The 16,217-nt window shown below is 40.2% G+C and overlaps 1 protein-coding gene across 8 annotated transcripts in view; it reads right to left on the bottom strand.

Moving 5' to 3' along the window:
• LOC140730502 (serine/threonine-protein kinase VRK1-like) overlaps nucleotides 1-16,217 on the bottom strand; it is a 252,495-nt gene that overhangs the window by 56,143 nt on the left and 180,135 nt on the right. For all 8 annotated transcript variants that reach the window (XM_073051035.1, XM_073051039.1, XM_073051040.1 and 5 more), the window contains 5 exons: nucleotides 10,383-10,452; nucleotides 9,949-10,036; nucleotides 9,755-9,863; nucleotides 6,601-6,693; nucleotides 3-135 (listed from right to left, as the gene is read on the bottom strand). In XM_073051035.1, coding sequence (XP_072907136.1) covers nucleotides 3-135; nucleotides 6,601-6,693; nucleotides 9,755-9,863; nucleotides 9,949-10,036; nucleotides 10,383-10,452 — 493 coding nt within the window. The remainder of the gene's footprint in view (nucleotides 1-2; nucleotides 136-6,600; nucleotides 6,694-9,754; nucleotides 9,864-9,948; nucleotides 10,037-10,382; nucleotides 10,453-16,217) is intronic.

Genomic DNA, 16,217 nt, shown 5'->3' with positions numbered 1-16,217 from the left:
ACCTACACCTTTGTGAGCATCGATGCTAGTATATTCAATTGTTCCATTGTGACCTTTCTTGCGGTCCTCTTTATAGCATTTGTGAGCTCCATTGGGACAGTACCTGAAGGCAAGACCATAATCTGCCAGATAGACCTGAAATATTTAAAAGCATTTCAATGAAAAAAGCTGCTATTTTTCTGAACAGAAGATAGTGGCATTTCACATTAGAAATCTGAATCAGACCTCGAAAACATCCTTGTTCAGCTTGTCAGTGTTACATAAAGTGAGAAACTTATCAACAAATGAATTGTGGGTGTGAATCATGCATTGTCCATCATTTCAGTCCAGAAGCATAAGTGCAAAGTTAGTAGAAAGTGCCAGGGAAAATTGAGAAAGTATTTAAAGCACCATTTGGGATCCTGAGCTTTAGAAACGTAAATATCAGGGCATCGAACACTGCCTGCATCAAATGCATAACTCAACTAGTTTGGTTATCCATCTGAATCGTGCTGCTCCATATTGAATGACACCTGGAATACTAGTTACCAAGGGCACCGGATGTCATTCCAGGTGGGGGGTTTCATAGGCCAAGCTAAAGGACATACCTACCACAGACAGTCTGGGCATTTTGCGAGTTAATCAACACAAGGATTGAACCTACTTCATCTCACCAACATACCTGTGGGGGATACATTTGTCCATGACAGCATCAGTAAAAGTGACTACCACATAGTTACCAAGGAGACAAAATCTTTTCTTAACAATGAGGACATCCTCCATGGTATTGTGTATCACCATAAAGGTTCTAAAAAAGACACACTCAGAACAGATCTGACAGCTCAGAACTCATCACTCATGAGATTCTGTGAACCATTAGCAGCAAAAAGGCAAACCAACAAAATAGATAATTTTATAATCCACTATTTCCCTTTCTTAAGCATTTCAATCAAATAAGGTTCAATAGGGATTGCAGAAGAGAGCAACATGAAGCAAAATAAATACATCACTACCCGTGTGCTTAAAAAAAGCAGCATGCAATAAATGATAAGTGATCTCACAGCCAATGGATCAGATCAAATCTTTACAATTCACCACATTTCGTCAGGAATGGGCCATCAGACCAAACAGAGGATGAGGCCAAACACATCCCTATCTTTAGAAATAATGGGACACCGCATATCAATATTAAAGAAAAGTCTGAAGCATTCAACAAAGTTCATTAATTGCAAACCAAAGATTCATTTAAACTTTGAACTGGGATTACCACCAAAACAGTAGCCATTCTTCAGCAAATTCAATTCACTCCAATTGATATCAAGAAACAGCTGATAGCACTGGATACAGCAAAGGGTAGGGAACTGAACAGTATCACAACACTGTGATCATTAGATGTACCTCAGGCCAAGCTATTCTAGCTAGTTACGACACATGCATCTTTTCCATAATATGGAAAATCGCTCAGATACATCTTGGTCACAAAAGGTGGAAAAAATTCAATCCAGCTAGCTATCACACAATCAGTTTAATCTCACCCAACAAAATTACTCTCACTGTCAGGAGAGGGAAAGGGAATAGGAGCCATGCCTCTCAGTAACAAGCTTTGAATACCACTTCGGGGATGACCTACCAGGTGAAAGTTGCCATGACCAGGCCTCTGGATCTGTGGAGTTTCTGTGGACATCAAGAGACTCCCAAATGGTATGTTGCCTCCCGGTTGCTAGGGTTAGGGATTTCTCAGATTGGGTCCACAGAATTCTAAGGGAGGGTGAGCAGTCACGAGCTGTGGCTCATATTGGGACCAAAAACATAGCTAGGCAAAGGGACAAGGTCCTATAGAGAGAATATAGGGAGTTGGTTAGAAAGCTGTAAAGCAGGACTTTAAGGGTAGTAATTGATGGACTGCTGCCAGTGCCAAGTGCTAGTGATGGCACGAATAGGATGATGAGGCAGCTGAATGTTGGTTGAAGAATTGTTGCGGGGTACAGGGTCTCAGATTTGGGGATCATTGGGATCACTTCTGAGGAAGGTATAACAATAATGCGGACAAGTGCAAGGTGTTGTATTTTGGTAGGACCAACCAGGCTAGGTCTTACACAGTGAATGGTCGGGCACTGAGGAGTGTGGTAGAATCAAGGGGTCTGGGAATACAGGTCTATAATTTGTAGAAAATAGAGTCACAGATAGATAGGGTTGTAAAGAAAGCTTTTGGTACAGTGGCTTTCATAAATCAAAGTACTGAGTACAAGAGATGGGATGTTATATTGAAGTTGTACAAGACACTGGTGAAGCTTAATTTGGAGTACTGTGAGCAGTTTTGGTCATCTATCTGCAGGAAGGAGGTAAACAAGGTTGTTAAGAGTACACAGAAAATTCACAAGGATGTTGCCGAGTATGGAGGACCTGAGTTATAAGGAAAGATTGAATAGGTTGGGACTTTATTCCTTGGAATGTAGATGATTGTGAAGAAACTTGATAGAGGTATACAAAATTATGAAAGGTATAGATAGGGCAAATGTAAGTGGGCTTTTTCCATTGAGGTTGGGTGGGATGCTAACCAGCCATCATGTGTTAAGCGAGAAAGGTGAAAAGTTTAAAAGCAATATGAGGGGAAATTTCTTCACTCCAAGGGTCGTGAAAGTGTGGAATGAGCTGCTGGGACAAATGGTGTATGCAAGTGCTTTTTCAATGTTTAACCAAAGTTTGGATAGGTACATGTATAGTAGGGGAATGGAGGGCTATCATTCCGGTGTAGGTCAACGGGAGTAGGTGGTTTACATAGTTTAGCATGAACTACATGAGGCCAAAGGGCCTGTTTCTGTGCTGTACTCTCCTATGACCCTAATAACTTACTCGTAAGAACACTTTTTATACAGACAATGCAGTTCAAATTGCTTTACAATGGAATAAAGCACAACATGTAAATTAAAAAATAAAGATAAACATGAAAATAAAAGACAAAAAGATGTTAGGTAAAAGCAAGATTACATAAATAAGCTTTGAGCTGCTGTTTTAACAATGTCAACTGAGTCTGTATCCCCTGTAGTTATTGGTATTGAATATCACAGTTTAGGAGCATAGTTCAGAAAAGCTGACCTGTCAATTACCTTTTGAGGGAAATTGTTTAAATTTAAGAGACTGTCAGAAGAAGACCAGAGGGACTGAGCGGGATTATAAAATGAAAACGAGTCTGATATACTTTGGTCCCAGACCATTCACAGCTTTAAAAACAAGTAAGAGAACTTTAAAACCAGTTTTTAAAAGATACAGGATGCCAATGCACAATAGCTAGGATGGGAGAGATATGTTCTCTCACCTAGTCTAGTAATCTAGTCTCTTCGATATAAAGGTGTGAATTAGATTTTCAGCATCATTACATGACAGAAACGACCTACCTCTGCTGCTCTCGTCACTTTCTTTAAGTAGCTCAAATTTCTATAATTCAAAATTCAAATCTGAATCAAGGAATACACCCAGGCTTGCTACTTCTGATTTTGCAAAGGGAGCCAAGTTCCCAAGTTTATCAAGAAGTGTAAGGCCTGTACAAAAGGGACAGGTAACACCTGAGCTCAAGAGGAAGCAAGATCTCAACATGTTCTGTATGTACCTCTAGAGTGAGAGTAGGACCAATCAAGGATAGAAGAGAAACCACGTGCCTGGAGTTGGAGGAGTAGGAGAGGTGGTAATGAGTACTTTGCTTCAGAGGTACCTTGACAAATGTGTGGTCTGCACAGGAAAGGCCAATATGCTGAAACTTGTTGATGCAAAGAAAGTGGATGCATTGGAACTTTAGAAAAGCATTAGGATAAATAAGTCCCCAACCTGGACAGGATATATCTTAGGTTATCGTGGGAGGTGAGGGAAGGCATTTTGTCAAGGAAGTGACAAAACAAACTGATGACCATGGAGCAATGGATGTGACGTGGATGGAGTTTAGGAAGGTGCTCAACAAGGTTCCCAAGAATTTGTTCTGGGACTCTTGCTCCTCATGAATTTTAATAATGACTTGGATGAGGAAATGAAAGGGTGTGTTAATAAGTTTGCAGATGACACAAAGGTTGATGTTATTGTGGATATGATAGAAGGTTGTCGTCGGTTAATTTCCAACAATCTACTCACAAATGCCCAGTTTAGTTTCTGTTAGGGCCACTCACCTCCAGACCTATCACAGCCTTGGTCCAGGTATTGATCTGAATTCCACAAATGAGATCAAGCTGATTAACTTCGATGCCAAGGATACCCATGTCCAAATGTAGTGGTTAAACAGGTCAAATTCATGAGCAAAACACCCCAGCACAACAAGGAAGTTGATTGTGGTTGTTGGATGTAAATCATCCCAGCCCACAGAAATCAACTCAGGGTAGAGTCCCAAGCCCAACCAGCCTCAAATCCTTCAGTGTTGACAAGCCTCCTGTTATAAAGTCAACAGTAGGGACACTTGCTGATGAGTTTACAAAGTTCAATTCCGTGCACATCTTCTCAGACCAACAACCCATACATGCATGAAGCAAGATCTCAGTAACATGGGACTTAAACAGCAAATAACATTTGTGCCATAGACAATGGTCCTTTCCAGTTAGAGACCATCTAGCCATCTACCCTGGCATTAATGTTACTAAGTGTTCAATCATCAATTACTCTGGGAGTAAGCATTACCTAGAAAACCAACCAGAACAGCCATCTAACCACTGTGCCTGCAAAGCTTGCAGTTACTCTTCTGCTGGAACTCAAAGCCCTTTCCCACCATCTCCAACATGATAAAGTGGGACGGAATACTATCCACTTGCCTGAATCAGCTCAGTTCCAACAACTCTCAAAAAACTCAAGCTCATCTAGGATAAAGAAACCAACTTAACTGGCTCCTTACCCAACAATTTCCTGTGCATAATGGCTGCTGTGTGCACCATCCACAAAATGTACAGCAATTACCCAATCAGGTTACTCCACTGCACTTGCAAACCCATAAACTCTGCCACCAAGGGCAAAGGCAACAGAGTCGAGGAACACTACCTACAGATTCCCTACTGAATTATTCTTGTATTATTTAGTGGACTCTTGACCTCATAATCTATCTCATTATAATCTTTCACTTTCCTGTTTACCTGCACTGCACTGTCTTGCTAGCTTTTACACTTTATTCTGTATTCTTATTGTTTTACCTACTTCTACCTCGACGCACAGTGCAATGATTTGATCGTTATGCAAGAGTTTGAAAGACGAGCTTTACAGTGTATCTATGTGTCCATGTGACTATAATAAACCAATACTTGCCAAAATACCACTCTATTAAATAGACTCTATCATATAGTGTCTATATGATTCAACCAGAATGAATGTGGCTCCCAATACCAATGGACAAAATAAAACTAAATTATCCACATATGCCTTTCATGGCATAATCAAAGCTAAGAAATTAATGCTTGGTTTGATCCTGAAACAGTCACTAAACTAATAAACCTTCACCCTGCAATAGACGATGCCCATAATGGTAAATGACAAAGCCTCTTCTTGCCCATTTTTTGAAAAAGGGCTGTTGTTAGTATTTACAAATAGCTCTTTGAATGGCCCCAGTGGGGAACATTCAAGTCACAATGCAAACACGATATTGAAGAAAATTCCAGCACATCAATAAGGACCCAGTTTCCCACTGCCACTTCAAAACCACCAAGATAAGCACATAAATCTCTTGAACTTCCACCATCTCCAACGTGATCCCACCACCAAGCACATCATTCCCTCCCCATCTCCTTTTCCCTCTCTCACCTTATCTCCTTGCCGGCCCATCACCTCCCCCTTTCTTGCATGGCCTTCTGCCCTCTCCTATCAGACTCCCTCCTCCCCCCCAACCCTGTATTTCTTTCCCCAATCAATTTCTCAGCTCTTTACTTCATCCTTCCCCATTCTGGTTTCACCTATCACCTTGTGTTTCTCTCTCCCCTCCCCTCCCTCCCCCCACCCGGCAACCTTTTAAATCCACTCATCTTTTTTCTCCAGTCCTGCCAAAGGGTCTTGGCCCAAAACATCAACTGTGCAAAATATTTCCTTATGAATGAGGACCTAAATGTGGTCTATGTAAAGGTGTTTTAACCCAACTTTTTTTTAAATGATTTGATGCTTGTTTAAAAGAATACACAGCAGAATGCAAAATGCCAGTGTTTAGCACTGTACAGGAACACTTCCAATCATTATAGTTATAAAACAATTGAAATCAACATGAAATAAGCTGCAATTCTTCCAGCTTTCTGGCACAGGCATTGTGAAAAGTGTTGCATTGTGAAAGTTGTTGGCAGTTGACATCTCACTAGGATTTGTTCCCTCAGTCAATATTCTTCACATTCACACCTTCACATTTACCTTCCATTCTCCACCTTTCATTCAGCAATTAGTGCCATTTGTGTAAGTATGTCACAATTCACGAAATGATTAGACAATCTAACTTGCATTTATTAATCTGGATTATTGCTACAACAATCTACCATGAAGTGGAAAAAAATAGTTGCGATGCCCAAGTCAGCTTTAACACGCAAGTCAAGTTTCTCAGCTGCACCCTTTCTCTCCTCTTATTCATTCATTACACAAGGACACAGTTATTTGTTATCAGAAAAGGCAAATATACGATACCTCTTTGTGATTTTTGAAGCCCAGAAGCAGGTTTGCTGACTTGATATCACCATGGATATATTCGTGCTCATGAATAAACTCCAAAATATCAAGCTGCTCTTATATTATGCACATGTATAAATTGAAAAAATGAATGTCAGTCCACAAAGTACTGGGGTCAAAATAATTTCTTACACATGATAATGTTACATTACTTTTAAACAGTAACAGCACAGAGATACCCTATTTCCCATAAACCCTCCACTAATCAAAGATTGAAATCTTAATTGGAGACCATTGGAAAATTCCATTTAACAAAAACAGTCTATTCCAAGGTTAAACAGTTACCAGTTCAGCATGATGGCATTGTTTTAGTCATGTCTAAAATAAAAAAGCAAAGATAGCTACAAAAAAAAGCCATTTGATCTTCCTTTCCCTCCATCTTGCAAGACCAAAAGCAACTGAATTTCCAAATTTTCATGTCACTGACTGCATCACTAAACTTCTACAGGTGCAAGCTCTCTCATAACTCCCATTCAGTATCTGCAATAAATATTTCCTCCCTTTTTTTGGAAAACAGCGAATCAGAAGTTTGACCTTGGTTTCAAGTGTTGAAAACCCTAAGTGGATGCTTGTTTCCCTCAGAAATTCAAAGCCAATTTTTAGAAATAGTGAACAGCACTAGTGCTACCTAATGTGAACATGAAGTCATAGGAACTGTACAAGCACAGAAACAGGCCCCATCGGCCCCCTCATCCATGCCAACCACGATGCCTGCATTAGGCTGCATCCCTCTGTCTTTCATATCCAAGTACCTGTAGAAATAACTTTTAAAATTTGTAACTGCATCTGCCTCTATCACCTCTTTCCAAATAACCACAACGTTCTGTACGAAAAACTTACCTCTCAATCTCTTAAATTTCAGTCTTCTCAGTCTGTATTCTCTAGTTCTAAACTCCCCTACTTTCACAATCTATTCCCCTCATAACTTTATAAATCCCTCTAAATTCACCTCTCAATCTTCTGCATTTCAGTTAAAAAAAAAGAACAGCATATCCAACCTCCCCTTAAATCTGCAACCTTCCATTTCAGGCAACAGCTTGGTGTATCCCTTCTGCACTCTCTCATTGTCATGACATCTTTCCTGTAGTGTGGCAACCAGGGCTGTACACAATATTCCAAATACAATCTAATTGTACAGACACAACATCATGTCCCAATTCTTATACTCCATGATCTGGCCAACGACAGCGAAGATACCAAATACCTTCTCTAATCCCCTTTCTATCTACAGTATGTCTCCATTTTCAAAGAAAAATTGACTTGCATTCCAACGTCTCTCTGTACACGAACACTGCTAAGGTCTCCATCATTTACTCTGTATGTCCTATAAAAATTTGACTTTCTGAAGTGCATTGCCGCACATTTCTCTAGATTAAATTCTAACTGTTCCCATTCCGTTTAACTTTCTAGCTGATCTACGTCTCGCTGGAGCATTAAACAATATTCTTTGCCGCCTGTGAATTCATCACTTTTTGCGTTGTCTGCAAACTTACTAATCATACCACTTACCCTCTCTTCCAAATTATTTTTACATATTAAACACCACACAACTTCCCAGCACCAATCCCTGCAGCACACTGCTTGTTATAAATTTCTACCCAGAAAAAAAAAGACACCTATCCACTCTTACCTTCTGCCTCCTATCATCAAGCCAATTTGGAATCCGTTTGCAACACACCTCTGATCACCCGAGAGTCATAGAATTACAACATGAAAGCCACCCATTTGGTTTACCACATCCACACTGTATAGATGCGTACTAAACCCACACTTCTTAGACGCTGTCAGCAACTTAGGTTCCACCATTCTGTCCAGCAGTGTGCTGCAGGTACTCACTGCACTCTGTGTGATTAAAATGACTCCCTCAGATCTCCTCTAATTATCCCTGTTGTCCCTCATGGGCACCATGCTTTCCCTGGCTATGCCTTCTGGAACAGCCTACAATACAGGACCTTTGTCCAGTTAACATTGAACATAAAACAGTACAGTAAAAGGCCCTTCAGCCCAACATGCCACTGCTGGCCATTATGCCAAACTAAGCTGAACATATTTCACTTCATTTGATCCATACCACTGCAACTCCTTCCTGTTCCTATACGGTCTGAAAGCCTCTTAAATACACACAGTCAGCTTCTCCTTTAACTTTCCCCCTCTCACCTTAAAGTTATGCCCTCCAGTATTTGACATTTCCACCCTGGGGAAAAGCCTCTATTTCTCCTGTACATTACTTTCATAGTTTTATAAATCTCTTTTCAGCCTCCAACACTCCAGGGAAAAAAAATCCACTTGTCCAGCCTCTTCTCATCAGACAGCATCATGACTAACTTTTTTTATACCTTCTACAAAGCCTCCACATCCTTCCTGTAATGGGGGTGACCAGAAATGCACATGTCTACCACACTACCTTCATCAGTTTATTTGTTACCCCATCAAAAACTCTATCAAATTTGCAACACATGATCTCTCCCACTCAAAACACGCTGACTCCTCCTTATCAGTTCCTGCCTTTACAATCGAACATAAACCCTGTCTGTCAGCACCTTCTCCAGCAACTTCCCAAGCAATGCTGAAATGCTCCCAGCCTACAATTTCCAAGACGATCCCTCTAGCCCATTTTAACCAAGGACATTAGCTTTCCTCCAGTGATAACAAGTCTTCAGAGACCCAGAAATCTCCATCTTTGATTCCCATGGCATTCCATGATAAATCCCATCCTGCCTAACGTGTGTCAAAATATCTAAAACTTTTTTCCTGATACAGAATATCAGTGCACCCCTCCATTAAATCTCCTGTCTCCAGATCTTTCTCTCTGTTGAAAACCAATGAGTTCTCATTTACACCCCCTGGTTCCATAGGTTTTTTTAAACAGATACAAATTGTTGTAATATTGTGGGGAATCAACAACACCAACTTAACTACAGAAATACAAAGAAGTTTGCCTACTGTGTTATACAGTAGCAATACCCCATGCCTGCTTTTGCCTCTGATACTATGATTCAGAACTAGAACGTCAGTCTGTTCACAATAGTAAAGAAAGGCTCAAACCTGGTGTAATTCTAGCCTTCTGTCAGTGAGATGTGTGACAAGAATATTACTTGTATCCATTGCTTACCAGCTGACAACCTAGTTTCAAAGCAGAAGTTTTATCCAGCCGGTTCTCCCTTGCTTCCAGCAATTTTTGCAAATCGACACCAAGTCTGTCAATTACCATGAATCTATAGCTGTGAGAAAGAAAGAGAAAGAAGTCATTCCTGAAAGAAACGTTTACTTCAGGACAGAATGACATGAGACACAGAGCCTCCTCACCTCTTCCCATTGTGCTTTGTCAAGCCTGATCCCCAGTAAGCAGGAATCCCCAAGAAACTCAGTTTATGGCTTTTCATCCATGCCTTTACTAAAAAGCAAAGCACAAACAAAATCCACCATTAAAATACTTGCATTTTCTTTTGATGCACACAAGCAAAATTAGCCTATTCCTTAGCTGTGTCCTACTAAATCTGGTTATCTTTGTAGTAGCACCGCAATTATGTTCAATTATTTTCCTCATTCATCGGCTACAGAATGAAGATGATGATGATGATACATGGAATTAGTCCTGAACATACTGAGGGACTGATTTAAAAAATATAATTACTATGCACAAGGAAATAACGCTGTATTTAAATTTCTTCTCATTCATACAAGCAGCAGCTCATAAATACAATGTGTAATTAGCACACTTGATTTTCACAGGTACCTACTGTGTTCAGGTTTAGCTGCCCTCTGATAAAATTTCAGCTCTGAGAACAGAGGTCCATTTTCCTGGTACTCCTGAAAACAAGAATTACTTCTTTTATTAAGGCACACATTTGGGAAAGTAGAACTACGATCAGATTTAAAGCTGTTTCATTCCTTGCACAGGAGGTGGAAACCACTTGTTGACTGGCCATTCCTGTGCCTCAGTAAGCATCAAGTAATTCTGAGTCATAGAGAAAAGCAACTCCCAAATCCAAATCCACATTGAGTTAGGTGAATTACGACCAGTCACACTTCCCAAATCCAGTAGTACTCCAATGCCTCCGATTGGAAAATGCATTTCTGTAGGTAACAGGCTGGCTGGGAAGCCTGTTGCTCCTGTTGTCTGGATTCACTAAAGGAAATTAATCACCTATGCATCACACTGGGGAAATATCATCACACATAGCTCTAGCCATGGCCCATCATGCATATCCAAGAGATCTCTAGTGGACAGTCCAATCTCAGACCACATACACTGCCTGCACCACCCCCCCCCCCCACCCCCAATCTACTGAGTCTATACTCAGGGGAGGAAGACTGAGAAGCGATAGGGGAAGGGCAAATCCAAAACTTTCCTCCATTTTATATTCTCACTTGAATACTATACCTGCCATCATGGCTATATTCTACAATCCCCGGCCAAATGAGCTGGTAGGTAAAGTAAATTCAAGATCTGGAAATTAGATTAGTCTTTAAGCATAAAGAATAAAGTGCATGTAGAAAGGGCATTTTAACCAGATAAACATTTCCAGGAGTTTCACAGAGAAAAAAACTGATGGCATTAAAGCAGTTATTTGGCGCAGTGCAATGGAAACTTGGTGAAAGAAATGAATCTTGATGGGGTGCTGGAGAGGAAAGTATATGAAAGAAAGTGTATTTGTAAGTGTGAAATTAACATGACAGCACGAGTGAATAAAGGAGGTATCACAAAGGTCAAAAAATCGAGGAATCCACATGACACTGAAGTGCAAAGCCATGGGGAGCATCAAACACAAGGATGAGAATCCTTAATTCTCTTAATTCCTTAGTTGTAGGAGATCAGGAACAAATGCACATCTGGGAGAAAGTAGATAACAGAAAATCATGCATGGATTCAAGATGCAATAAGGCCAACAGTATTTTGAACAAGCTGATGTTTTTTGAATGGAGGTTGTGTGTGAATTTAGTCAAATATTTTTTTTAATCTGAATATATCTAAGGCACATACAAAGGCTCTCTCATAATGAAAGGCTGTAAGTGGGCATTTTTATGGGTTGAAGTATACATCACACTCAACCAGGATAGAAAATTCTGAAGATTCACTACTCTCTGCTTGAGAACAGTTATCCTCATCTCAGTCCTAATCAGGCTATCCCATATTCTGAGACCAGGGCTCCCGATTATGGACCTCATCCAGGAGAATCATCCTTCCAGCATTGCGCTTCTCTATCATTGTGATTTAGATGAATATCAGACCACATTTTATGAGTGATTAATGCAGAAAACCAGGTAATTGCAAAGGGTTCACAAACTTTTTCTTGCAATTGTATGATCTCATGAAGCCCCTATACAACTGTCATCATCTTCCATATTCAAATCCTCTCCTAATAAAGGCTGACACATAACACCTTCCAAATGCTTACTAAAACTGGATATCTGTTTTCTATAATTTAACTGCAAGCCACCGAGATACTTTAATTGTCTACATTACCCAATATCTCACATTTAAAAAAAGGTTTTCTATTTTGTGCACCAAAGTAGGTGAACTTGCATTTTCCCACTTAACATTCTATCCAACATATTCATACACTTAGCATTCCTTTAAACTCTGGATGCCCTCTTCCCTGCTTGTAATCTAAACTGGTTTAATATCATCAGCAAATATGCAATTTGACATTTGATCCCTTCACCAAGTTGTTAATAATATTGTTTCAGGATTAGCAATTAAAAATCTGAACTTGGGATCTGCTTGCTGAAATTTTTTTTTAAAATCAAGTAATTAGTAAATACGTAGAGATTTGAAGAGAATGCATTACAAACAAAACAAGGTGCCAATTAATATAGAAAAACAAGGTCATAAAACCAGAGGAAGAGATTTTTTAAATGAAATTGTTAGAAGGATTGTAAACAACAAAATTCAACTAGGTGAGAACCACAAGTACTTGATTACCATTATTTAAACGGTACATGGACAGGAACGGTTTATAGGGATATGGACCAAGTGCAGGCAAATAGAACTAGTTTAGATAAGAATCTCTGTCAGCATGGACCAGTTGCACTGAGGGACCTGTTCCTGTGCTGCACAATTCAATGACTCAATGATTTGGATGTTAATGTGATAAACTAGATCAGCAAATTTGTGGATGACACCAAGACTGGGGAAAGCCAGGAAGGCTGAGAAATGGTAGATGGAATTTAATGTAGACAAGAGTGAGGTGTTGCACTTTGGGAGGACAAATCAAGGCAGGACTTACAGATTGAATGGTGGGGTGCTGAGAAGTGTGATCGGACAGAAGGATCTGTGAGTACAGATCTGTAATTCCTTGAAAGAGGCATCACTGGTAGGTATGGTCATAAAGAGAGCATTTGGCTCATTGGCATTCATAGATCAAAGTACTGAGTACAGGAGATGGGATGTTATATTGAAGTTGTATAAGATGTTGGTGAGAAAAAAAAGGTGGTGACATTTGCAGACTACCGCACCCCCTACCCCACCCATCCTTAAGTGGGTGGTTGTTAATGGAGTGGGTTTAGACTAATTTGGCAGGGGTGGGAACCAGTGATAAGGCTGTTGGTTTACAAGCAGAAGCAGTGAGTATTGAGGCTGTCAGGAAGGACAGGCAGATGAGAAGGCAAAATTGCAATCACTGTGATGAGTTGCCGTGTAAAAGGGGGACAAATTGCAAAAAGAGTTATTGATACAGGACTGAAGGTTTTATATTTGAATGCATGCAGTATACAGAATAAGGTAGATGATCTTGAAGCACAGTTAGAGATTGGCAATTATGACATTGTGAGCATCACTGAGTTCTGGCTGAAAGAAGATTATGGCTAGGAGCTTAACTTCCAAGGATACGCATTGAATTGGCAGAGGACGTGATGTGGTTCTGTTGGTAAAAAATGAAATCAAATCCTTAGAAAGAGGTGACAGAGGATTGGAAAATGTAGAATTGTTGTGGGTAGAATTAAGAAACTGCACGGGTAAAAAAAACCCTGATGGGAGTTATATACAGGCCTCCAAACAGTAGCCAAGATGGAGGCTACAAATAACAATGGGAGATAGAAAAGGTATGTAAAAAGGGCAATGTTATGATAGTCAAGGGGGATTTCATTATGCAAGAAGATTGGGGAAATCAGCCTCCTGCTGGATCCCAAGAGAAAAAAAATTAATAGAATGCTTACAAGAGGGCTTTTTAGAGCAGTTTGTGGTTGAGCCCACTAGGGGATCAGCTATTCTGAATTGGATGTGGTGTTCTGAACCAGATTTGATTAGAGAGCTTCAAGTAAAGGAACTCTTAAGGGAAAGTGATCATATTAAGATATTATTCACCCTGCAATTTGAGAGGGAGATGCTAAAGTTAGATGTATTAGCATTACAATGGGATAAAGGAAATTAGCAAAGCATGAGAAAAGAGTAAAAGAGAAGCAGGAGTAGAAATTTGTCTGCCTTAAAATGTACTGGAGAGGTAGTAATAGGGGACAAGAAATTGACGAATGAACTGATTAAGTCTTTTGCATCAGTCTTCACTGTGGGGGGGACAGGAGTGAGTGCAGTTGCTATTACGAGGGAAAAGGTGCTTGGGAAACTGAAAGGTCTGAAGGTAGTTAAGTCTCTTCGACCAAACAAACTACACCTCCAGGTTCTGAAAGAGGTCGCTGAAGAGAGCTTGAAAGCATTAGTAATAATCTTTCCAGAATGGTTATTCTTTAAAAGGAAAATTTTGCCTGCTGAATCTGTTAGAATTCTTTGAGGAACTAACAAGCAGGAAAGACGAAGGAGAATTGGTAGATATTGTGTTCTTGGATTTTCAGAAGGCCTTTGACAAGGTATCATGTGCAAGGTGCTTAACAGGATAAGAGCCTATGGTATTACAGGAAATATACTAGAATGGATACAGCATTGGCTGATTGGCAAAGGCAAAGGATAGGAACAAAGGGAGTATTCTGATTGGCTGTAGATGATTAGTGTTGTTCTGCAGGGGTTGGTTTTGAAATCACTTCTTTTTATCTTGTAAGTCAACGACTTGGATGACAGAATTGATGCTTTCGTGGCCACATTTGCGGACAATACTAAAACAGGTGGAGGAGCTGGTTGCATTAAGGAAGCAGAGAGGCTGTAGGATTTAAGACAGATTAGGAGAATGGGCAAAGAAGCGGCAGGCGGAATAGTGTTGGGAAGTGCATGGATAGAGCATTGGCTGATTGGCAGAGGCAAAGGATGAGAATAAAGCGAGCAGGAATAAAAGCTTAGACTATTTTCTAAATGGGGAGAGAAGTCAAAATTCCAAGGAGCAAGGAAACTTGTGAGTCCTTGTGCAGGATTCCCTAAAAGTTAACTAGCAGGCTGAGTCAATGGAGAGGAAGGCAAATGTAATGCTAGCATTCATTTCAAGAGGACTAGAACATAAGAAGGATGTAATGTTGAGGCCGTATAATGCACTGGTGAGGCCCCATTCGGAGTATTGTGAACAGTTTTGGGCCCCTCATTTAAGGAAGGATGTACTGACATTGGAGAGGCTTCAGACAAAGTTCAGGAGAATGATTCCAGAAACGAAAGGGTTATTGTATCAGGAACGATTGACAACTCTGGGCCTGTACTCGCAAGAATTTATAAGAATGAGGGGGATCTGATTGAAACATATTGAACGTTGAAAGGTTGAGATAGAATGGATGTGGAGAGGATATTTCTTATGGTGGCAGAGTCTAGGGCCAGAGTGTACAGCCTTAAAAAAGAGGGAGGTCCATTTAGAGTGGAGATGAGAAGGAATTTTTTTTAGCTAGACAGTGGTGAATCTGTGGAATTTATTGACACAGGTGGCTGAGCAGGCTAGGTCACTGGGTTTATTTATAGTGGAGTTGATAGGTTCTTGATTAGTCAGGGCATGAAAGGCAGGAGAACGGGGTTCAGAGAGAAACTGATCGGCCATGATGAAACGGCAAGCAGACTTGATGTGCTGAATGGCCTGATTCTGATCCTATGCCTTATGGTCTAAATGACCCATTTCACTATGTAGTTCGATGCACGATAAAAAAAAATCTGAATGTGAAAATAAAAGCTGAGTATTGTGCGCAGTTCTGATCATCTACCTACAGCAAAGATAACAATAAGATTGAAGGAGTGCAGAGAAAATTTACAAAGATGTTGCTGGGACTTGAGTTATAGGAAAGGTTGAAAAGGTTAAAACTTTATTCACTGGAGAGTAGGGGAACAAGGAAAGATTTGATAAAGATATACAAAATTATGAGGGGTATAGATAGGGTTAATGCAAGTAGGTCATTTCCACTGAAGTTGGGTGAAACTAGAACTAGAGGGCTTGGGTTAAGGGTGAAAGGAGAAGTATTTAAGAGGAACTTCTTCACTCAGAGGGTGGTGAGAGTGTGGAAGTGATGGATGTGGGTTTGATTTCAACACTTTAGAGAAGTTGCTATACTTGGACGGGAGGGGCATGGAGAGCTATTGTGCAGCTGGAGGTCGATGGGACAAGCCAGAATAACAGTTCGGCATGGATGAGATGGGCCAAGAGATTGTTTTTGTGCTCAGTGATTTGACTAGTAAATAGTGAGATGAAATTATAAAAATGTTGCAAATCATCAATAAT

The sequence above is a fragment of the Hemitrygon akajei genome, chromosome 7, assembly GCF_048418815.1.
Source record: "Hemitrygon akajei chromosome 7, sHemAka1.3, whole genome shotgun sequence".
Lineage (NCBI taxonomy): Eukaryota > Metazoa > Chordata > Chondrichthyes > Myliobatiformes > Dasyatidae > Hemitrygon > Hemitrygon akajei.
Note: the sequence above shows the minus strand (reverse complement) of the source record. Positions and strands in the feature narration are given on the sequence as shown.